This window comes from Exserohilum turcica (assembly GCF_000359705.1).
Source record: "Exserohilum turcica Et28A unplaced genomic scaffold SETTUscaffold_23, whole genome shotgun sequence".
In the NCBI taxonomy this organism is placed as follows: Eukaryota; Fungi; Ascomycota; class Dothideomycetes; order Pleosporales; family Pleosporaceae; genus Exserohilum; species Exserohilum turcicum.
In genome coordinates, this window is record NW_007360059.1 from 112,476 (window position 1) to 135,801 (window position 23,326).

Below are 23,326 nucleotides of genomic sequence, written 5' to 3' on the forward strand. Positions count from 1 at the left end.
TGAGGTTATGATGCTCTCAGCTGAGCTAATGCGCGATCGGGTCGCCAGCCTTGAGAGGGCTAACAAGGCAGCAACAAAGCGTAGGCAGCGTAAGAAGAAGCGGATACAGAAGCAAGGAGTGCTAACAAAGGGAGCTGGAGAGGATCTACTCGCTCAGCGCGAGGCTGATCAGCAGATTGCTCATGAAGAGCGTCAAGGAGGAGAGCGATCAGGTGTCAGCCGCCAGGCTTTAGCGCGCTGCAGTAGGTGTAGGGAGACTGGCCATAACTCTCGTACGTGCAAGAAAGATACTCTAGGTACTGCTTAATCTATTATGTTAATATATAGTAAAACAAATATATTGTGGTGGAGCTACAGGCTTATAGAGGTGCGCAGGTTTGGTGGGGTGCGCGACTCGCTTGCCTGCGCGACTCGCTTATCCACTACGTTAGTTCAATTCTAAGCATGCTTTTTAATTCACTGCCGACATAGTATACCATCTAGTAGGGAACAAGCCTGATGCTAACTTGTTAAATGCAATGGATGGGGAGCATGAATGTAAACTTCTGGTCAATATCTACCGTGCGACTTCTCCGTGCATGGAGTATTAGTGCATACGTGAAATACGCGGAATTCATAGTAGTAGTTGAGTTTACTTTGGATAAATATGGCCAATTGTTGGAATATAGCAAATTACTTGATATGTTCTTGTCTGAGAACTCTTTACAGTTTGCTGTACTCTAATACATCGAGCGGGGTAGCCTAAGGTAATGCCTTGGTTTCTGATTGTTTCCTCAGATACCTTCCTCTGCCCCATGTAAAATGTCTATCATCGGAATCTTCTTCGCTGTATCCCTACTTTGAATTTCATTCATGTTACTAACTTACGAAATGATATCGTTATAGAACGTTTTTGCCTAAACCCACACGAAATCTCTTGAGAAGAGAGGTACTTGGGTATGTGTCAAGGTTCTTGTTGGAGAAAATATGCAGTACTCAGGCCTTGATTTGTTGATTTTGACCCAACGGGTTTTCAGAAGCGTTATCGGCAGTCGTGATAGAGTCAATGCACATGGCCTTGGATTTTCATGGCTAGTACATCATGTAGCAAAGTCACCCATTATCGTATGGAGTAATTGCCTCATAACATGTTTCGTCAACATGCAAGATATGGACTAGCGATATAATTAGCTAACTATCATTGTGAAGGCTAAGTTGTGTATCAAGATTATCAAATACCAATCAGAAAAAACATGTAAACAGCATCACGATTGGTCACTTAAGAATGGAGAAACATTTGTTACAGACGCTATTACAAAGCGTATCTGCTGGAGAAGAGAGCTAGTACAAAATGAATAAAGCGATTCAACTGAAATAACAGGGTGCACAAAGGGCATCGTTCATCAATCTCAACGTACCATATCAGCTCAAGAACGCAGTTAACTCTTAACATAAAGATATCTTATTTGTTACAGTGCTAACAGCATCCGTTTCCCAGCAGTAGCAAGAAGTGTTCCACACTACAACCTTTCAGCAAGTATATGTTATTTTCTAATGTAGTAACGTGTTCCACGGGCGAGCGCCGCACACGGGCGAGCGCCGCACCCCACCAAACTTGCGCACCTCTCCCATCTTATCGTACAATGGCTCAACGCAGCGTTACTCTATCAGCTTTAAATGAATCAAATGTTCAGCTTGCTATCTCCTCAATCAATTCTAAGCAGATCTTAAGTAATCGGAGTGCAGCTGCTATCTATAGCGTGTCTGAACGAACAATCCGCCGCCGACGCGCTGGTGTCTCTGCGCGACGCGATTGCCAGCCTAACTCGAAGAAGCTGACCCAGCTAGAAGAGGAGGTAATTGTCAGCTATATACTTGATCTAGACCAACGTGGATTTGCGCCTACGTACGCAGCTGTGCGTGATATGGCTAATAAGCTGCTAGCTGCGCGCAGTGGAGGACGCGTTGGAGTCAACTGGCCGTCTACCTTTGTCAAGCGTACAGACAGTCTTACGACGCGTTTCAATCGATCGTACGATAGGCAGAGAGCTCTATGTGAAGATCCAGTTCTAATCAAGAGCTGGTTTGAGCTTGTAGAGCAGACAAAGGCCAAGTACGGTATCTGCGACGAGGACGTCTACAACTTTGACGAAGCTGGCTTTATGATAGGCAAGATCACGACTCAGCTTGTCGTTACAGCGTCAGAGAGAAGAGGCAGGCCAAAGGCAGTTGAGCCAGGCAATCGCGGGTGGGTAACGCTGATCGCAGCGATCAATGCAGCTGGCTGGGCAGTTCCACCATTTCTCATCTTCGCTGGCCAGTATCACCTCTCTGCCTGGTACGAGGAAGCAGAGATCCCACGCGACTGGGTGATCTCAGTCAGCGACAATGGCTGGACGAACAACGAGCTAGGCGTCGCATGGCTAAAGCACTTTGACGCTTACACAAAGACTCGCGTTGTCGGCACACGTCGCCTGCTTATTCTTGACGGCCATGAGAGCCACCAATCTCTTCAGTTCCAAGAGTTCTGTAGGGAGAACAATATCTACACGCTCTGTATGCCGCCTCACTCCTCTCATCTGCTCCAGCCTCTTGACGTTGGCTGCTTCTCGCCGTTGAAGCGCGCGTACAGCCGTGAGGTGGAGAGCCTGATACGCAACCACATCAACCACATCACTAAGCTCGAGTTTCTGCCAGCGTTCAAGGCAGCGTTTGATCGATCCTTCACGCCGGCCAATATCTGCTCAGCTTTTCGAGGCGCAGGCCTTGTGCCTCTCCAGCCAGACGCTGTTCTATCAAAGCTTAACATAAAGCTGCGTACGCCTACTCCTCCAGCTGCTATTGCAGAGGCTGTCTGGCAGGCTCGTACCCCAAGTAACCCACGCGAGCTTGAAGCTCAATCAACGCTAATACGTGATCGGGTTCGGCGGCACAAGAGCTCTTCGCCAGCATCAATTATTGCAGCAATTGACCAGCTTAAGAAGGGGGCAGAGACAATAATGCTCTCGGCTGAGCTAATGCGCGATCGGATCGCCAGCCTTGAGAGGGCTAACGAGGCAGCAACAAAGCGTAGGCAGCGTAAAAGGAAGCGGATACAGAAGCATGGAGTGCTAACAAAGGGAGCTGGAGAGGATCTACTCGCTCAGCGCGAGGCTGATCAGCAGATTGCTCATGAAGAGCGTCAGGGAGGAGAGCGACCAGGTGTTAGCCGCCAGGCTTTGGCGCGCTGCAGCAGGTGCAGAGAGACTGGCCATAACTCGCGTACGTGCAAGAAAGATACTCTAGGTACTGCTTAATCTATTATATAAATATATAGTAAAATAACTATATTGTGGTAGAACTACAGGCTTATAGAGGTGCGCAAGTTTGGTGGGGTGCGGCGCTCGCCCGTGTGCGGCGCTCGCCCGTGGAACACGTTAGTTACATGATGAGTTTTGAAAGGTCAAGAAGCCAAGATATTATAGCAAATAGTTAAGGATCTTCGACGCTTTTACCAGCCGATTAAAATCAATGCTACCCAAGTCGCAAGAAACAAGAGTCTGGTTAAGAATGGTGAACAAACACAGATGATACATAATTACAAATATAGGGAATGATAAATTATGCCTCACTTGACACACACAACACGAGCGATCGTTCTGAGAGCCAGCATTCGCTTCAGGTTAGCAATGTTGTTCCTTCACCATATAAATTTGAAGTACTTGATTAGTTGGTTGAAATACTCTCCTAATAACTAGAGGAGCTGAATACTATTATGCCTTATATGTCTAGTTTGGTAGTTACATTAAAAACGAGTTTAGCTTGTGCACAGTATTCCTAGGCAAATTTAATATTCTAGTTATTTCAGTGGTGAAAGTATTGTGCATAAGACACTTAGATCTAAAAAATAGATACCACACGATTTGTAACTAATTAAACCAGTTGAGAGTTTCTTTGTAGATACTGAGGCTAAGCTTAGATGATAGATAGAAAGGAAAATAAGCAGCATATAGGCTTAATTAGGCTATTGAGGTGAAGGAATGCGATGGACGCTTAGGAAACATTAGAACTAGGAGCTGACCACGACAGGACCTGCCAGGGTAGCGGCAGTGAGATCAGAAATGCTAGTGAGCTCTGATTGCGTTGTCAAAACTGCAAAAGCTGTGCCCGACAGGCTGGAGGGGACTATCGTACTTCCAGAACTTTCGTCGAACAACGTTAGTGAAGTGAATATAGGCTGGGCAACCTGATTCACCCAAGCTACGAAAGCGCGACGACCCACTTGATCAAGAGCAGATTTAGCTGCGGTATCCCACCCTACACTCACGTTTGTGCCTGGCTGCACATGGAAAGCAGTTTTCTCATTTATTGTGAGCTTTGGCAATAGGGGTAGCGGTAGCTGCACGCTGCAAGAGCCTGGCTGAGTATACTCCAGCGCGATGTTATACGCCCACGCTGGAGTCGCAGGTGTGTCAAAAGACTGTGCACTTGCATTTCGGTGGGAATAATCACCAAGAAGCGCAATGTGCTTTGCATCTACGCTCGCGATACTTGACAACAAGATGGCAACAGGCCCATCTGCTGCCTCTGCCATCGACATGAAAACGCCGAGGTTGATGGACTTCAGTGTGACCATGAGAAAACTGAGTTCAGTTAAATTGCTGGGTAGGTCGTATCGACAGGGCGGCACGTCTGGGTATCCTGATTGGGTGAGTAGGGTCCGTAGTGTTCTCAATTGCGTCTGCTCTTGCTGTTTAGGGCACACGGGTTAGTAGAAAACTCATGACGCACTGCGCGAGCAGGATAGCTTACCACACCAATCGCCGCGACTAGGCTGGCCAAGTCATCTGTATCTTCTCTCGGATTTGAAGCGCTCAACTCAACTATTCTACTCTCATTAAACACCCATACACCCAGATTTTTCAGGAAGAGGGACAGCTTCAGAGCATCGACAGAGGGCGCAGAAAGAGCAATTGTGCCGTTCTGATTGCTCGCATTTGGTCCTGTTAGAGACCCTGTAGGTCTGTACAATCCGACAGAGTCAGAAGCCTGTGCGCCCGCCAAAGATGTGGACTTGTCACCAAGACTTGTCTCAGTAAGTGTAGGGCCATCCGGAGAGAGATCTGTAACACTGCTCACTCCAGAAGCACTAATCGTAGCGGTTGTAGGAATAGGAGCACCTGATTCCCCGATGCTAGTGGGGAGGCCGGTAAGCGAAGTGGAAGGAGCAGCGCCGCTGACAAGTTGACTACTGCCACTCGCACCAGGACTCGCAGGAGATTGACCATTGCCACCTGCACCACTTACACTCGGGCTTACGGCTGGCTCACCATCATCATTTATATTACTTGGATTGGGGCTTACAGCTGGTCGACCGTTGTCACTTATACCAGTTGCACTAGAGCTCATGGTAGCCTGCCCAGAGCTGACAAAAGACCCAGCACTTTCGTCTACAGCCGAAGTCGAACCTCCAGTGGCGACAAGGCTGCTGGTCTCTGGTACAGAAACCATGTTTTGGGGTTCATCACTCGCTATGGAGGCAAGAGAGCTCGATGCGGTCACACTGGCCGTAAGAGTAGGATTGAAAGACCCAGAAGCACTCTGTGTGCGAATTTCTGTAGCGTCAGGAGGAGGCGGTGCACCTGTAACTCGTGACACATCTGCTGAGTTGGCAGGGCCATCGAGACAACCTGTTGACGGTTCGGTCTCACTCACAGTTAATGTCAAGGGAGCGGTAGTCAGTGTCATGTCGCTGTAGATTATTGTAACTAAGGGTTGTAGGCTGTTGGTGGAAAATGGAGCCCCCGATATAGGAAAGCAATAATGATCGAAGACAGGCGTTGCAGACACATCTCCAGATTGAGCTTCACTCAGGCTCCACAGAGCGCTCAGAACGAGCAAAATAGCCGTTACAGCCATGACTAGTTACTTTTTGAGTTTCTGTGCTCAATTGGGGACGGCGACAGTCTCATATAGCTGCTTCGATAACGGCGACTGCATTTACGCGCGTCAGCTGTTTTCGGGTAAGTTAATGACACTCCGCTTACGTTGTTTGTCGCTTACTGGTGACGTAGGTCACTTTCTGCAAAAGGTTACATTGATGAGCGTAGTCCAAAAAGGATTGTGACAATTGAATGCTTCGCAAGGCGTGGCATTGACTGAGTAGGCTTCCACACGCTGCCTAGCGGTCATTTCAACTATGACATGCTTCCTGCTTGCATGTTGTGAGGAGTGTATCCTCGCGGAGCAGAGCCACCTAAATAGCGGATCATGGCCCAACAAGGCAGCCACTTTCACATTCAAACACTATCGCGCGCAAAGTCATACCATCCTTTATGAAACGACAAGGACCAGCGCTCTAGCAGCCATCGTGCGACTATGGATGCCAGACGCGACTGGGAATATCCAACCTCCAGCGCTATGTGCACGTGCAGAATCAGTCAAGCCTTTATTACCTACCCACACAAATGATAACGTATAGATATAAGAGAGAATGATTACCGTATTTCTTCACGCGCTGGCCATGGTGCGAGTTGCGTCATTTTGCTAGTTCAGGAATGGTTAACCACTCGCTGTTCGCTGTGCTTGTTAGAGAAAGCTTAGCTAATTACAACACGGCTTTTGTAAGTAGAGGAGGTATACATTATGCGATGAGCGGCAAGATTGACGTAGAAGCACAGTGGTGTTGAGAAGCGGGCAGACTTATGCATAGCAACGTAGCAACGTAGCAACGTAGCAACATAGTGGCACTGCGGCATAGCAACGTTCATAAATCTCTGCCGTCATTAAGAGAGACTAGTTGAAGCACAAGCCCAGATCCAACAAGGGCTCGGAATTGATGCTGCAATCGTCTTTCCCGACGTCCACTGATCTCTTTGTTTTCACCGGGGACGGCAGTTAGATCTGAGGCACAAACTGTGGGCCATTTGCACAATTCTGGCATCTTTACGTACACCTACCTTTGCGAATGCAATTGCCGTGCGTGGCTACTACAGTCATTAGCGATTGCTGCATCACCTCCGCAGGCATCATGTCAAAAGTCCCGTCATCATAAGATTGAGAACTGACCAATCATATCGATGGTTCTGTGGCTGGCTTCTTGCCCTAAGCCATGTACGGAAGGTGAGGCTGTTCGAAACCGCTTTGCCGCTGCGTGGAAGGGTGAAGCCGCAATCGCCAATGATTGTATCTCGGCTTCTGTCTTCTCAGTCACCGTCAGCAATATGATTGTGCAAGCAAGCAAGACGTAAGCATTACCAGTGCAGACGCGCCTAGCTTGCAGCCGAGATCAATGCAGCTACTGCAATGATGTGGCGCAGCGTCCTGGCGATGCCGATGGCGGCAGAACAATCTCAGCGTTTTGGTGCGTCTGCTGTGCCGTCAACCAGCGTCGCTTGGTCCGGGACAGGCAAGTTTCAAGGCAACATGTCGTGCACGACCCATATTTCATTTCCTTCAGCACGGCATCTAAGTGGCGGTATTAGCGCGCGGCTCCCGAAAGTGAGCTCAAGGCGATGGTGCAGGCTTCCACCCCTGTCCCCCGGAGGCAGAATTGCCAAGAAAATCAAACTGTGCCGCACGGGTCAATTTTCCAGTTCGCGGAGTGTTCTTAGGTTCCTCGGCACAGTGGGAAGCATACGGCCGATACACAGCCCAGCCTGATCGGCCTTTATTTCCAAGTGCAGCACCTACACCCATCCTGAATCAATTCATACTCGTCATACGATGTTCGAGATTGCTGCGCCGCAAAGCCGCAGGAAATGACGCGGTGACGGATACGACGGAAGTCATCACCCTGGCTTGTGCCCGCCCCAAACAAGGCATTGGAAAGCGAGCCTGATGGTCTTGTTGTAGACGTGAATGAGGGTAACGTTGGGAGTGCTATTCCAATCAACACAGACGCTGGACTGCTGTCTGTCTAACGTGGACGACGTTGAAAGTGGCGTAAGCGCGGCGTTCGGCTAAGCAAATCTCCGCCGATCGCCATCCTCTGCATGCAGCGAACGCCCGTGATGACGCATCCCCCTGACCCACGTGATCGTTCATGCATGCAGGCATGTGCAGGAATGTGAGTCCACGCAGCAAGTGGATCCACCCAGTAAGCATACGACATGTCGCTTCATGCTTTTGAACCGCAGGAGAGAAATCTTGCGCCGCCTACCCCCATCGGTATCGCTTAGAGCAGTCATATTGGAGGTGGTAGCGATATAGTCCAAGAAGTTGGCAGCGACCATGGCCCGGCAAGCCTGCGCGGAGCTTTGGCCCTGCTGTTCCCCCACCTACGCACGAACCTCGTTCTCTCTGTATCTTGCAGCGGGCGAACGGCAGCACGTTCTGGACAGGCTATTTTTTTTTTCTTGCAGTAGTACGTTCCCAAAGCCAATACGTAGCCGCGATCGAGGCAGTGGTTGCATCAACCTCCAAGCACGTTGCAAACACGATGCCCAGGGTATGGATTTGTGTATAGCTGGAATGTATTATTCCCTTCACAAAGTACCCACTGCCAGATTTACTACTACGTGTAATCATCTGTGGTGGTTGATCTAGATGACTGTCATGCAAATTACATGCTATCCCAATTCCGGCCATCCTTTGTCTCGTATGGAGATCCACTTTCCATTGTATGTTCGTACCCACTTCGTGTCCGAATTTATCCCGTTGCAGAAGAAAGTGCCCAATGCAGTGCGATGGCACAGTCGACTCGGCAAGAGTGGCAGCACAAATATCAAGCCCCTTTGCTGTTCAGTCATCGTCTTCACTATTGTCAGATGCCACCATGGAGGCTTTCAATCATGATTTCCCACCCTTGGATCAACAAGACCAAGATCTTTTTTCTGGATCTGGATATCCCGGCCCCAATACCAACGACCTTGATCCACAGGTGCCCCCTATAGGCAGCCGTCATGTCGGAGGACGTCCACCAGGGTCAGCAGCATATACCCAGTCTGTTTGGAAGATGTGGTGTTAGAGATAGTATCTGACCGGTTTCCAGCAATTTTCCGAGGAATGACGCGCCAAATTCAAGCATAGACCAGTTATCATCTATCATTACGCTGTTGGACCAAATGATACGACATGGTTTCAGCAATTTTAAAGAGATAATGGAGGCGTTGAAAGAGATAACAAAGAAGATGGAAGTGATAGAGAGGAACCAAGGAGAGGACAAGAAGGGCCAAGAAGACATCAAGAAGGGCCAAGAAGACATCAAGAAGGGCCAAGAAGAAATCAAGAGGAACCAGGAAGTGATCAAGAGGAACCAAGAAGAGATCAAAACAAGGTTTGGAACAAACTACAGAGACCAAAGAAGAAGGGTACCAGATAATGTAAGGAAACACATGTCAGATGGGCCGCTAGGAGGCAGGGGCTCCTCTAACTACCCATATCCCGTGGGGCCGGGGTTCCACACGTCTTATGAGAATTCACAAGCGCCCTTTTATACACAAGAACTAGAGTGGGTCCGCATCTTCCGAATTCACATGTATAGTTACTGAAATTTAACCAGGGGCATGGATTGGTAGTAGGAGCCTTGCTCCATCTATCCATCTGTTGTGAGGTTTTGGAGAAGCGCTCACTATCACAAAATGCGCTGAGGCTTTCTCGCTACAGTTCACAATATTAGAAGTCTTGCACGCAATGAAACAAAGAACAGCGTGCTCATGAAATTGTTATTCATATCATACAATATCTACACGAATAGCTTCGGATTTATTGTGATCTTGAGTTGCGCCGGTGTTCCCGCTCTCTCATAGTATGCGATCATGTCGTGAAGCTTTTTCTCGTCACAGTATCTACGCATTCCTGCACTGAGCGCTTGTATCTTTTTTGTGTTTAAGCTTGTTGCGCTTCCCGAAACTACAGTCGATGTATGCGGATTGTAATGGCTGCTCATGACATTAGAAGCATCTTGCTGTAGAGCAGGTTGCTTCCATTCGTGTACGTGATTGACGACATGTTGTAGTTTGGTTTTGATGCGCGTGAGCCCATCCATTAATGCCTTCGGGTCGCAAGCATCTTTGTCGATGACAGAAAGTGCTTCAACGCTTTGGTCCATAATAGCTAGATGCTCCAATGGAGTGAGTGGTGCACTGGAAGGATTCGGTCTTCTTCTTTTGTTTGGGGTGTTCTCCACTTCGCTTGAGGCTTCTTGCTCACTTGCATCCGGATGCTGAACTGCACTCAGTGCTTCTCCATCTGTTTCATTTTCCATTGTTCTGCTTTGTTGAGAAGACTTCGAACCCGCTTGATTTTGTTTCTTTTTGCTTTATCAAAGTCAGAAGGCGCTTGGGCTACATTCAGCGTACTCGAACCAAACACTTACTCTCTATACCTTCGTTGCGCCATCTTATTACAAATTCTACGCGCTTCCAGGGCCTGGGTTTTAGTGGCGTATTTCTTGTTCGCCATGGGAGGTAGATTAAAACACTCATCGTAGTAATACAACCTCACTGCATATGATAAATACCACGTTAATGCTCGGCGAACACAGTGATAGACTGAAATTTGAAGCTAGCCTGAATCATACGCATAAGCAGTATGTGTCAAGGTTGCGCTGCCAGCCGTGTTGCAGGGATGTTGAAGTGCAATGGGTCTCGAGCATTGGCGTAGCGGATCCCAACATGGCCAGAATCTTGATTTGAACGAGCATGCTGCGCCGTAAGCATAAGCAGTTTGCACCGCTGCTACAGCACCATGCCAACCGCGATGTGTGGGCCTTCAAGTAGAGTGGGTCTCCATGTTTGGTGTAGTGGGTCTCAATGTTCCGCAAGTTTGGAAGATGCGCTAGCGGGATAAGCGCCGTAGGAGTTCTTGCAGGCCCTGGCCATCACACGAACTCCAAAAAAAACTGGGGGGTGGTGCATGCCGGACATGGATGCGCTCATTAGCGGGCCATTAATGTACCGAGATGTTGCGCAGTCAGCGTTTTCCTAGCTCATCGCTACTTCACTAAAACAGCCGTGATGATCTTGTCAACCATGTGCGTAACCCGTGGCGAGAAAATTAATCGTTCTTAGACCTTTCTCCCACCCAATCGAATGCGTTGACCTGTTCACTATATGCATGGTCAGAACCAAAGCCTTGAGACGATAGCTAGTTGTGGATACAGCCTATGGTTGCGTGTGGTTGCAATGTAGGAACATAAACGTCTGGATAGCATACTATCACAGTACACGGCTGCATGGCGGTTGCAAAGAAAGGGCATTAGTAGGGCATCTTTTCAGTATATGCAGTTGTTCTTATCGCAAAGAAATTCAACGTTAAGCTGATGCCAAACAAGTCGTTGCCTCATACCCATCAATATCTTCTTGCATCAGCGAATCTACAGCATGAGCGCGCAATGATGATCTTTGAATTTGACTTTTCTTTTCTTCAATACCAGTATCGACAAACGCGTCAGCATGACCACTAGGTTGTTCGCTAATCATGGTGACCAAAACTACATCGTGTGATCTTATGAAAGTTTAAGACTACTCAATAGCCACGTTGCAAGCCTTGTCATCTTCATCTGCTTTACTTGGTATATTCACTTCTTGCACTGCGTGGCGAGTCTAATAAACCAAACTGCTTGGATTCCTTACCCACCCCTCTGCAGGATTCGGCATGTCAAACCAATTCCAATCACGACCCAGATCACGGGGTCGACTGCGATCTCCTCCACCCACCCGGACTTTCGCGTACCGACTCAAAGAAATCGGACAGCATGCAATGTGGACGCTGGAAGACATGCTTGAAGAAATATCCACGGTACACCGAATTCTACTCTGCTACTCAGTGGCTATAAGCGTGGCTATTGAGTGGCTAAGACTGAACCATGAAGACACACTGCTTTCCATCTTTGTAGAGATGGTTCAGTTCGCTGTAGTGGTTGATTGCATCTTGATCATTACGTACCATCTTATGCATCTATCGGCATCCAACCGGATGCTAGCAACTGTGGTATACCAAACACCTCTTGTCACTGGGCCGCTCGCTGAATTTGAGCTTACCAGACTGATGCTCATGGAAAACGCGACGACAGCCGCTAACATCTTCCTGGTCGGATGTATGTATGCGAAGCCCTTGGTAGCAGGCGCGCTCTGTCTTGTCCTCCATAACCTTTACATTGGAGGACCCGGGATGCAGCCACATGCCAACATTCTCACAAATGTTTCCAAAGTCTTTTTACGCAGTGCGGCCTTGGCTGCGCTCTTCACATACGGAGTCGGGCTGGAGTCGCTCCCTATCCTCACAGCTGCTGCGGGAGACAGCCTGTGGCTGTCCCGGGGGGTACCTATCCTACTTCTCTTGTCCATTAGTCTTGCTTGTTACTTCTGGTACTGGTATGCTGAGAAGTACCGTGATATTGCAAGCAAGAGCTATAATAGTCGAAGAGACCCTGAGTGGATTGTGCTGCTAGTCTGCCTAGTGGCGCTGAAGTTAGCTGCTGCTAATCTAGTGCATAGCGTGTGGAAGCAAATACGAGGCGTTGCATTGACAATGGACGAAGATATTGCTTGGGAATCGAGTGATGCTGTTGTCCAGTTTGCTATCCTCCCGCTCGCTACTGCTGCTGTGGACCACCTCGCGGACATCAGCGCTGCCTACCGGGGGGACATATACTGGTCCTGGATTAGCATTTGCCAATCAACATTGCAGACATTTTTTCTCATTAGGCCACTGTTCGTGCTCGTCGGCCACGATCTTGACCCACGCAGCGGTCGAATCGGTATTGCGATGTGCTTTCTTGGCATTGCGCTGTGGCTATCGCTGCCAATTCAATCCCGTATGTTCCCTCTCTAACAGAATAACTACATTAAGATGACTGACAGCCATAGGATTGCTAAAAGGCTCGGTTCTGCTTCTCATGTACTCGGGAGTAGTGGCTTTGTGTGCAGCTCACTTTGACTATTTCAACACCCATATATCCTAGTATTGCCGGCGTAAAAACTTCAAAAGATTGGATTGATTGTAACACGGAGTAGATGACAGTGCTTAACCTCTATCTCATTTTGCTCATCGTTCGCTATGCATGCGATTCGGCAATCGAAAAGCACTTTGTATCACTAGCGCACACTCTGGCATGATGCTTGAGTTTGTGCCTGCATGAAGCTTCATGCCCACATTCTTGTTTCAAGTAAATAAACTGAGTAGCCGTTAAGCCGAACACTCGGAACATTTATTTCCTCAGTCGTGCGTAACCTCTTCCTTTCGCGTATCTGCCGTTTCTGTACATTTCCAAACAGGCTCCCCATTTAGCAGCGCATAACCTTCCTCGAACGGACTTGTGTACTCTAACATCGCTGGCGGCTCCCGCAAATGGTTGGGTGATGCATTTAAAGAAGTTTTCGCAGTAAGGTCGCTATAGCTCCATGCTAATGCGTGGTGGTTTCTTTCATCTGCGATTGTATTGTTCTGATCCTCCTGTTCAGGCTCTGCTAGACGAAGTTGGTAGCATGTGGCATGCCGCTCTGCAAGAGCAACTCTCTGGTCATCGCATGGCGTATTTGTATTGCGTTTTTTGTCACCTTTTCACAACAGTGTTAGAAATGCGCCAATTCTCTCGCTTTCGCAACCTACGACGTCTTTTTTGGGAAATGCGGTTCTGTTCCCTGCGACGCTCGATTCTTGCTTCTGTTGATTGTTTAAGTGCCATTGCCTTGCATGTGTTTATCCTGCTAGCCTCTCACAATACTCATAAAACAAGTTGCACCCTCCTCTTGTCAGATAAGTGGCAGAATCCGGGTGGAAACTCGATCACCTGGATTCTGTGATCCCAGCCAATCAGGGCTGATCGCCAAGACCCATCCCTAGGCGAGGCTGATACTCAGCCGTCTACCTGATGCAAAAAGCAATAGCGACAGAGCTCATAAGGCGGCGCACCTGCGCGCCGCTGGAATCAGAACAGCGATCAATACAATCAATTTCTATCATCAAGTTTATCACAGTCTTTTATCACAGTGATCTAAATCAATCCTTGATCAGAAAACCCTAACAGTCTGACACCTCTATAGCATTCTTCAATTAATTTCACTATCTCTTCAGAAAAAGATTATGCTGACCATCAGCCTTACATTATAGTCAACAAGTAGTGTTAGTTATAGCGTAAGAATTAACCACTTATGATCGCGGTTCGACGTTGCTACTTAGATATGTCCTTATGCATCGCACTTTCTTCAATCCCTAGCACGTATAGTCTGGTGCTGACACACAACAGGCAGCTTATGTAGAAAGCCCTCTTTGACATTATAGTCATTAGCAATTGCGGCTTTAACCCCGGAGGCAACATTCCAAGAATCTAGTTAACTAGTTCTCATAAGATTAAGGATTGACCAATCATACCAACCATTTTATGGCTGACTTCTCGCGCTAAGCTGTGTGTGGAAGGTGGGGCTGTTCGAAAATGCTGCGCTGCCGTAATCACTAACAACTGTATCTTGCCATTTCTGACACGCTACCAATCCTTTGGTCATAAGAGCATTACAACAAGTATTCACATAAGTGAGACAAATCAATAGGACCACCTCCAGTGGCCTACGATATCATGCCTTGTTAAAGCGTCTCTATGTACAATGGCCTCTGATAGTAACAGGTACACTCTCATGCACTTGCAGCTTCCGCTTTGCGCACATAGCCCAACTGTCATCCCACGTACGACACGGACCTGCCTGGTGTACGCTTATTCAAAAAAAGTTAAACCATGTAGTAAGATATAATGCGTTAATTCTTCTGAGGGTTGTAAAAAAGACGCATCGCTGACGAAACTAAAACTATTTGGGCAAGATCACCACTAAGCGATAGAGGTTTAGCCTGGGATCAGGGGTCGTCTGCTTACAGAAACCGGAAGCTGCAACTGCATGAGAGTGGAATACGAAGCTGAGGCAATGAGAAAGGGATGCACTGGAGCAACGAGGAAAAATGTTTGGGCCTGAACACTGAAATAGACCCATCATCATTTGCTATTTTGCTTATGATCGTTTTACGACAAAAGGACTGTGAAAGAATCGCAATGCATCTATCAGCAGCCATCTCACTATCCCAATCTCTCAGTCGCGTTATTCTGACTCGTTTACAGCGCGTAAAGTGCAGCGTCTCAAACGAAAGCTTTAGGCACGCTCTCTATGAGTGTCTTCTTGAGGTTAAAGCTGTGTCTTCGTGAAAGATAACCGTATCAGGTTCCAATCCGCCACCACTATCACTGTGCATACGCTCTGACCCCCTTCGCAATTTTTTCCATAGCACTTACGTAGGGTGGTCATCCCGCTGCTTGTTTATTGTTTATGTGTAGATGCAACAGGAAGGCTATGATACATCTAATTCCAAGATGTGTCGGCTTCAGTGATCACTTTGTCAACCTCCTTGAACCTAGGCCGAAGTTTAATCTTAAACGGGAGAGGGCTCCGTCCACTTCCATCATCGTACTCTTCCAGGTCAACAGACTGGTCTGGCACCTCTTGCAGTTCAAATGCCCAAAGCATCTTCGTTACGGCGAGCCAGATTTGACGTTGTGCAACGTGCATCCCGGGGCAGATGCGCCGGCCAGCGCCAAAGGTCCAGTGGTCGCGCAGACGCGGATTGTTCCGTCTTGCAGACTCGGCCGAGGAAAGGTGGTCGTCAAGATAACGGTCAGGCTAACCTAGTCGTTAGTCATGCAGTGGAGTCTTCAAAAGATTAGGATAGGCTTACATTAAATTTGTAGGGATCGAGCCATCTATCTGGATCATGATGCATACTCCATGTGTTCAACACTAAGACTGACCTGGCTGGAATGAGCTTATCGTTGTATACAAGGTCTTTGCTGGTCGCATGTGGAATGCCTTGCCAGAATGGATTATGGCATCGCTCCACTTCCTTAACGATGGCCCGGCAATAAGGTAAATTAGCCTCGTCCTCTAAGTTAGGAAGGCGGCTGCGGCCAACGATGCGGTCGAGTTCTTGATGAGCTTTGCGTTGGACGTCGGCATGGGAGGATATTAGCGCACTAAACCATTCTATGATCAATGTAGTAGCCTCCAAACCGTGCAGCATGAACTCTGAAGCCATCATAATCATGTCTAAATCGTCTAATTGATCCTTGTTCTTCCTGGTGATCATGGTCTTAACCAAGCACTCTCCGACATACACATCGTTCTCCATGTCGTACTCAACGCGCTTCACCTCGCGACCGTATGTATCCATGAGCGATGCGTGCAATTTTTTTCCGCGAAGTTTCTTTTTCCAGGGTAGGTAGTTTTGTAGCCATACAGGTACAAAGTCAACTAGATTGGACATGGGGCCGGTTATGTTCATGAACTCACGCGAGAGGGCTAGAACTTGGGAATGCGCGACAGAAATCTCGGAAGAGCCGAATGTGATGGCGCTTATGCAACTGAGCGAGCAGCGTTTGATGGCAATTTGGGGGTGCAGGCGCTCCTCATTTGCACCATCCGTGTACAGTGTTCGGATCATTTTTGTTGTTTGCGAATCGAGAACGCCGATTTGCTGGTTGATGTCTTGCCGGCCCAACGAGATCGTCGCCAGCTTGCGATTCCTGCGCCTGTGAATCAAATTTAGTGCCTGGCTACTGCCGGAGACGCGAGTTGTGAACGTAAGCCCATAAGACGTACCAGGTGTCTCCGTATGGGTTAGACATGATATCTCTGCCCTTGAATATAGTGTGGTTCTCGACAAACATTTTTTTGCGGTCAGAGCAGATGGAACCTCTACTGGATAAGAAAAACTTCGCAATTTCCGGATCTGACACTACGACAAAGCGCTGGTTGCCGATTGTGAAAGAGTAAAGCGACCCATAATCCTGGGCCCATCTGTGAAGTGTTCGCTCGGGGTGTGTTCTCAACAGGGTGAAGCAGCCTACACATTCGTCAGAAAATCTAGTCTGACCAGCCGTGTGACAGCAAGCGCATGCCTAGTAAGGGGTAACACCGAGGGCCCTCTGGGAGCTCATTGGCGTCGCGGCGCGAATGACGGTGCCACGCGATGATAGCGCACAGGAAGCCAGCTGCAGCAACCGAATAAACAACCCACATGATTCGAAAACGTCTGTGCGTGCAAGGCGACCGATACAAGAGCGCGACGACCGAATGGCGCAGTGATGCGCCAGGTGGGCTACTTAACATCTACGTCAAAAGACATCGAGTGGGTAGCTAAACCTTAGTCCTGTTACTGACATTGCTGTGGCACTTTGATTACATAACAGGGTCTTCGTTAGTTAAAGGCAACGCCTGGAGGATGTAGCTGCTTACGGTGCAGAGCGCCTCGCTTACAATAAGCGAGCAGCTGCCTCAGACATAAGAGCCGCACGGACGTTTTGACCGTCCTGCAGGAGCAATATTTCCAAGCCGCTTACTTACGGAGCGGCCCACACCTGACCAATGTCGTCGGCTATTGCTCATCACCATAGTCACTCCCCAAATCTTCTTGATGGATATATTCTATTTGAAAATGTGCCAACCTTCTGTGGGTTTGATAATAGCAATAGTTATAGAATGCAAACACAATGAATTGGATCCCGGTCAACTTTGATCATGTTCACTATTCTAAGCCGCATGGTGTGCCTTATTTTTGGGATCCCAAGTATCCAGAGTGGATCCAAATTGTAGAGGAAAGTACCTGGGTATCAAAGCACATCTCGTGGGTAGAGCCGTACGTTCTTTCCGCAACGCATCTGGTTCTAGCTGAATCGGGCTAACAACAGCTAGACATGACACAGATGAGAAACTAAAGAAGATTGTGCAAGACGCGGAAAGATTGATGTTCCAACGACAAAGCGCAGTCGAGATGCCTGACTTCTCTCAGCGCCCAACTCTACCTTCCCTTGCGGCACACATTGCCAAAACTCCGTCAGAATCTCCATATCACGAGCCTTTCGGGAGGCGCAGACCGCTCGAAAAACAACATCTTCCTGCATCCAACTCAGAATTCTCGACATCAGCACGAATTCATTCTTTTTGGGAGGCATCGCAGGGAGGAATGCAGCCTGGACAAACTATTGCAAACGCCCCTCGACTGGGAATCGATTATTACAGCTTGCCAGACCGCTCCTTGCAATCGTATGGCCGGCTCAACCCGGCGCCCGTCATTATTAAGGAGGACATATGCAATCAATCAGCGCTTTTCCCGTCCAACTATTCGCACTATGTCAACAACCCGTCGTTTTGAAGGAGCACAGTGGTGGAAAACGTCACAGATATTCCTAACTTCGATGTGGAATCGATCTAGGCAGCGGGGAGGATAATAGTTCGCGTCTATGATACAAAGAGTAGTTCAGGAGCAAACACACTCTTTTGAATGAGAATCAGTGCGGGACATGTGTAGTGGTGTCAGACTGTGAGGGGTTGTTGATCAAGGATTGATTGGATCACTGTGATAAAAGACTGTGATAAACTTGATAGTAGAAACTGATCGTATTGATTGCTCTCTTTCTCTAGCAGCGCGCCAGCGCGCTGCCTTATGAGCGCTGTCGCTATTGTCTCAGGTAGGCGGCTGAGTATCAGCCTTGCCTAGGGTTAGACCTTGGCGCTCGACCCTAATCGGCCCGGATCACAGAATCCGGGTGCTCAGTCCCACCCGGATTCTGCCACTTATCTGACAAGTGGTCACAGGCAATGGTACATATCAGTGTTGCTGCTGCCCTCGTTCCGACTTGTATTCGTTGGTCTTGCGGCCAAGCAGCCACTAGTATTCGGGTCTAATAGTGCCAAGAGCAAACAGAAATTTCTTTTGTAAAAGAACCACATAACTCGACTTGAAAGAAGGTAATACACTTAGTCGTATGTTATTACGAATGCGCAAGGTGTTTATAAGGTGCGCAAACAGGCACAGGTATGTTTGAGAAATTCAGTGCCATGCTATGTTTGCTTTGTCAATTGTAGCGATCTAGTTTTTAATACTTAAATATGAGAACAACCACATCTTGCGACAAATTCCCTGTTCAGAACCAAAAACCTGCGATAGACGGATTTCAGATCAGTTCCTGATACCTATTTGATTACATCCATGTTCCATACTCGTGGCTTGCGTCTATCTTGCCGTATGAATCCTGCGATCGTTTGCCTATTCCATCTCAACATTCCTCTCCAGCATGCGCCCTAGACTTAGGAATATACGAGTGCACGAGATTCAGCACACACTTGTGAAGTCAATTCCTTGTGTCACGCTGTGCAAAGAATGCACTCTCGACTAGTCAGATGCCGAATTTCTATAGATAATAGAAACTCAAGTGGCGTTCGTCTTCTCAGTCTCCAGCGTGTTGTGACCGGGAAATGCAGCTTGGTGGTGTGGTGCCATAAGGGATTGGTCGCCATGTGGATGTTGCAAAAGGCGAGATCTTTCTCTCGCATGTACTTTCTTCTGCATCTGTACTTGAGCGTAGCTCGGTATGAGGCAGGTGAAGCAGTGTGATAGTTGATGCGCGGAGTTTTTCCACACATCGATATACATAGTGCATCCGCAAGCCCAATCTAGCTCCATCTGTTGAGCGAGCAAATCATAGAGGCTGGCGCTGATGTGTACATCCCAATCAAGACAAGCTAAAAAGTGCATCTCGATCAAATTCAGCTCCACATTCGAGAAGCCAGGGAAACCGCATTCAGGAATCGCACTACACTCCGCCCAACAAGTGTTGTTTACGCTATCATCGTTGTGGACTTTATGCGCCAGCATCATGGCAGCTAGGAAGACCCGATGAGTGGTAAACGGTCTTTCTGTGACACCAGCGAGAGGCATGCATCTGTGGAACCGTGAGAGATACACGAGACACATGAGAAGTTCCGGGACGGTGGTGTAAGACCGTATAGTGATATACAAGACAAATTCGTCGATACACGGAAGATAGGCCTCTTCCACACCTGGCGCGGGAGCGAACGTGCGTATTGTAATCTTGGTTGCTTCTTCGGCAATATGATCGATGAGATTTGACAATTGGTCAAGCCTAGTCAGGTACGGAGCCATGTTGAGCCAATGGTAGGGAAAGAACGTGTGAGCAAGCCTGTGAGAGAGTGGACGGCTTTTAACTCATGCGCCGTTCGGATTTCGCCCGGCTGGAAAGCGTGTGCGGCTGCCGCGGCAATACTCTAGTGCATCTTACATGGTATCGTATTCTCTCACGCCGTTGAATCAGAAAACATATAGTAAATACTCTAAGCGAGGATCTACATATAGGCACAGGTATCCATATCTTAAAGACAAAGTCGGCTTTCATTAGTAAGTCGGCTGAGAAAGTATTGGATTAACTAACTTAGTTAGTCACCTGATTATTCTTTACATAAGCACATCGCCAAGTAGTCAGTTAACTAACTAACTAGTTAACCAATCAGTTGACATCAACGTTCCTTCGTCATCCAGTAAGCTCTTCCGGAATACCGTCAGTGACCGCCAACAGCTGATTTTCCATAGTAACAATTACGTCTTCGCACCCTCACGAGTGATGTTTTCGACCTATGAACCCCAAATTCGAATGGTTATCAAGTGTTCTTGCGAGTAGATACCCCATATCTTCGGTGCTAGTTCTGCGTCATTGATGTACGCAAAAAAAAAAACCAATGAGATTTGCGCGATTTCTCATTTTTCTTCTAGCATAGATGCGACGAAGCAGATAGAGCATACATTTGCTGTTGGTTGTTTCGCAACGCCTATCGCATTCAGCTTGAAAAGATCCGAGTCCATCCATCTGTTGGAGTTCAAGTGTGAGCATAACTGATTTATTTACTTGAACTAATGCGCAAAACTGTCAAACGAGAAAATCCACAACAAAGCCTATCGGGCATCTCAAGGGAGCCTCTGTACACCGATATGTTCGAATGATTCGGCATTTCCTCCAATATAGACAGACTCTGAATGAGTTAAGTATTCCTTGTGAGAGATTCGCCGTGGAGCTCAGAGCTGTACATGTGCGTTCGACTCGGGTTAGCCTCGGTATTTTGGCTGAAGTGATGGTAGTGATGAATGTCCAAATCTAGTTTGGCAACATTGCTATTGGATTCTGAGATTTTCTGAAGTATGCGTTTGAGCAAGCGTTTGCTTTCGGCGCATTCCGGTCTCCTGCAAATTTGCGCGCTCCATCCTTGATCATGTGGGGCATGACCAGATCGATGTTTTTCGCAGAGCCAACAACGTTTTCTTTCACCGGCGTGGTTCATACTTTTCCCGGAAACAAGAAGACTATTAGAGTCGATCACACCCGTGAGACCAACTGGGGGCTGACAAAGCCGCTGTGCTTCTCAGGTTAGGAACAACCCAAACACTACCGATTGCAACTGGTAAGGCATAAATTCTTCACACTTACAGCAACTTGGCAATAGGATACTGCTTGATTCGATCAACAGAGACGGTGTTTGCATAGAGATATGGGGTGGATGATATGGTACGGATGATTCTCACGGCTGACGCTTAGTTAGAGGCGAGTAAGCACACCTTGCTGGCAAGTTGTCTGGACACTGTGTGGGTTGGCAAAGGTGGTTCGCTACACGCGTAATGCTACTATGAGTGAGTTGAATAGACCGCTAGAACAAGACGATATAGTTGCAAAAGCAGCTTACGAGTTGACTATGCTGCATGTTGCCATGGAAGATCGCATCAATAGTAACGAGTCGCATTGAACACAGTTCTCAGGAATGTTACAACGGGATATGTCATGGAATTACCTTGTGATTGATGAGGCAGATAAACTTCCTTCTTATTGCGGGGCTTGAGTTAGTATTGACTTGGATCATCAAGGCTTGATTTTTGATGAGAGGCTTTTGGGGGTCTCAGGGTGTAAGGGGCTGCGCTCCGGGAAGCAATTGCGAGGTACACAAGAGGTTGTATTCGATAGAGAGCTATATAGTCTACTTGCGTAGTGTTTATTTACTCTTCAGAGAAAGGTTGTACCGAGTGTCTGAGCGCGTCGTCTGAGCGCCGCTCGGGCGTCGCACAGATGCCGGGTGGTAGAGTAAGACCTGGCGTCTGCTGCTTAACCGAGATTCCATCAAGGAGCTATCCAAAGGGCGTTCAGCCTGTTACACAAGGGTCTCCATATGCTGTAGCTTGCTCGTATCTCACATTGATATATGGATCCATCTTATTCCTGATAGTGGGATATGAAGATTTTCGGAATAAATGGCATGTGTGTGAAGATGAAAGGAATTTTTCTAGGCGCACAGACCGACTTAAGGAAACAAGCAGATGTATAACTTAGCATACTTAGGCACAATTACATCTTTATGAATAATTCTGGGTAATTACCAAACTTGCCGCGCTCTAAGCTAGTCAATTCTGCTCCTAGCAATGATAGGTTACTGTTTCAAGCGTCAGATTGTATGTGCGCTAGCTGTAGCTTTTCATAGAGCCGATTCACTTGCAGCAATAGTGAAGGAGTCAGACCATGTTTCTGCAACTCATTGTCCTTTTCCTGGTACATTCTCTGGAGCTTAACTATGCCTCTTTGCTGGCGATTGATTTTCTTTTTATATTCGCTGTTCTGCTTTTCAAGTTTAGCGTGACTCATCTCGACTTCGTGTAATTTCTCTTCAGCCTGAATCATCCTTTCTTCAGCTTGGATCTTCTTTCCTTTAAGATTTCTGATCTCTTCTTCACACTTCCTGATCTCTCTTCTAAGCTCACTTTTTTCATTTTCAAGCTTAGAATTCTCGATTTTTAGCTTGCGCTTCCACTCTTCAAGTCTCACGTAATCTCGGCATTTTCGGATCAATCTTATCTGCCGCTTGATGCTTTCTTTCTTCCAATATGCCAAATCATTGTTGCATCTTTCCCATCCGTCAATGGCATGATAAATCAACTCCGAGTTCCCGTCACACACCCCCTCCATGAAGGCCTATCACATAATTTAGTGGACTGGAGTATGATCTCGGCCGAAGACTGACAAGATCTTGTGAGGTATCACCCTTCTGGCGTGACTTGAAAGTTCTCGCTTCTGATGTCGCGTTTCTGTCACCACTATTAACAGTGACACCAGCGCATGGCTGCCTCTTGAAACGTTTTTTGGGTGTATTTATTCGCTCCTTGTTCTTGATGGAACCAGGACTGGGTTGCTTCTGAGGACGGTTTTTCTTGTTTGAAGTTAATCATAGGCAAAACAGCTGTGAGTTCATCAGTAGCACCTTTGTCTCGGCCGTGACCGACTCATCCTCACTGTTTGGGACTAGTACTTCTATGTATGTCCGTTCCTGATCAATTGTTTGAACATCCTTGTTTGAGACATCGTCAATGATTGGTTTCGATACAAATATCTTGAGCATGGCATATTTCTTACGTGTCTAGAACTAGTCCAGTGGCGAAATTGATTAGTTATCAGTGATGCTCGTTAAGCATGTTAGAAAAACCACAAAAATCTGGTTGACGATCAGAAATGTACTAGAAGGACAGAATCCTCATATATTCTCGTCTCTTTCTGCAGATC

At 47.5% G+C, this 23,326-nt stretch overlaps 9 protein-coding genes across 9 annotated transcripts; 3 read left to right on the forward strand and 6 right to left on the reverse strand.

Annotated features, from left to right (window-relative positions):
* Positions 1-4,082: 4,082 nt before the first annotated feature.
* Positions 4,083-5,706, reverse strand: SETTUDRAFT_28836 (uncharacterized protein; the record flags this gene model as incomplete). Its single annotated transcript, XM_008028186.1, has 3 exons — positions 4,083-4,160; positions 4,286-4,708; positions 4,771-5,706. The coding sequence occupies 3 exons, from the start codon at positions 5,704-5,706 to the stop codon at positions 4,083-4,085; spliced, it is 1,437 nt and encodes a 478-aa protein (XP_008026377.1).
* A 3,353-nt stretch (positions 5,707-9,059) lies between these two features.
* On the forward strand, positions 9,060-9,476 carry SETTUDRAFT_28837 (uncharacterized protein; the record flags this gene model as incomplete). The annotated part of the gene is made up of 2 exons (XM_008028187.1): positions 9,060-9,409; positions 9,461-9,476. 2 exons carry the CDS (start codon positions 9,060-9,062, stop codon positions 9,474-9,476), a joined length of 366 nt encoding a protein of 121 aa, XP_008026378.1.
* A 167-nt stretch (positions 9,477-9,643) lies between these two features.
* Positions 9,644-10,362, reverse strand: SETTUDRAFT_39902 (uncharacterized protein; the record flags this gene model as incomplete). The annotated part of the gene is made up of 2 exons (XM_008028207.1): positions 9,644-10,217; positions 10,277-10,362. The coding sequence occupies 2 exons, from the start codon at positions 10,360-10,362 to the stop codon at positions 9,644-9,646; spliced, it is 660 nt and encodes a 219-aa protein (XP_008026398.1).
* A 1,299-nt stretch (positions 10,363-11,661) lies between these two features.
* On the forward strand, positions 11,662-12,865 carry SETTUDRAFT_28838 (uncharacterized protein; the record flags this gene model as incomplete). Its single annotated transcript, XM_008028188.1, has 2 exons — positions 11,662-12,718; positions 12,771-12,865. 2 exons carry the CDS (start codon positions 11,662-11,664, stop codon positions 12,863-12,865), a joined length of 1,152 nt encoding a protein of 383 aa, XP_008026379.1.
* A 361-nt stretch (positions 12,866-13,226) lies between these two features.
* On the reverse strand, positions 13,227-13,815 carry SETTUDRAFT_169470 (uncharacterized protein). Its single transcript, XM_008028272.1, has 2 exons — positions 13,509-13,815; positions 13,227-13,455 (listed from the first exon to the last, which is right to left on the reverse strand). Exons 1-2 carry the CDS (start codon positions 13,586-13,588, stop codon positions 13,371-13,373), a joined length of 165 nt encoding a protein of 54 aa, XP_008026463.1. The 5' UTR covers positions 13,589-13,815; the 3' UTR covers positions 13,227-13,370.
* A 1,430-nt stretch (positions 13,816-15,245) lies between these two features.
* On the reverse strand, positions 15,246-16,958 carry SETTUDRAFT_110763 (uncharacterized protein; the record flags this gene model as incomplete). The annotated part of the gene is made up of 4 exons (XM_008028273.1): positions 15,246-15,563; positions 15,619-16,468; positions 16,539-16,763; positions 16,825-16,958. 4 exons carry the CDS (start codon positions 16,956-16,958, stop codon positions 15,246-15,248), a joined length of 1,527 nt encoding a protein of 508 aa, XP_008026464.1.
* A 470-nt stretch (positions 16,959-17,428) lies between these two features.
* Positions 17,429-18,090, forward strand: SETTUDRAFT_39906 (uncharacterized protein; the record flags this gene model as incomplete). Its single annotated transcript, XM_008028208.1, has 2 exons — positions 17,429-17,574; positions 17,631-18,090. 2 exons carry the CDS (start codon positions 17,429-17,431, stop codon positions 18,088-18,090), a joined length of 606 nt encoding a protein of 201 aa, XP_008026399.1.
* Positions 18,091-19,422: 1,332 nt separating this feature from the next.
* Positions 19,423-19,881, reverse strand: SETTUDRAFT_49783 (uncharacterized protein; the record flags this gene model as incomplete). Its single annotated transcript, XM_008028235.1, has 1 exon — positions 19,423-19,881. A coding segment is annotated over one exon (459 nt), but the record flags the coding sequence as incomplete, so codon positions are not given.
* Positions 19,882-22,210: 2,329 nt separating this feature from the next.
* SETTUDRAFT_39908 (uncharacterized protein) lies at positions 22,211-23,165 on the reverse strand (the record flags this gene model as incomplete). Its single annotated transcript, XM_008028209.1, has 3 exons — positions 22,211-22,741; positions 22,791-22,976; positions 23,028-23,165. The coding sequence occupies 3 exons, from the start codon at positions 23,163-23,165 to the stop codon at positions 22,211-22,213; spliced, it is 855 nt and encodes a 284-aa protein (XP_008026400.1).
* Positions 23,166-23,326: the final 161 nt, after the last annotated feature.

Coding starts and splice junctions, on each gene's coding strand:
- SETTUDRAFT_169470 (XM_008028272.1), bottom strand. CDS start 13,588: ATGGCACTTAAACAATCAACAGAAGCAAGAATCGAGCGTCGCAGGGAA. Junction 13,456..13,508: donor TCCCAAAAAAGACGTCGTAG/GTTGCGAAAGCG, acceptor TGAAAAGGTGAC/AAAAAACGCAATACAAATAC.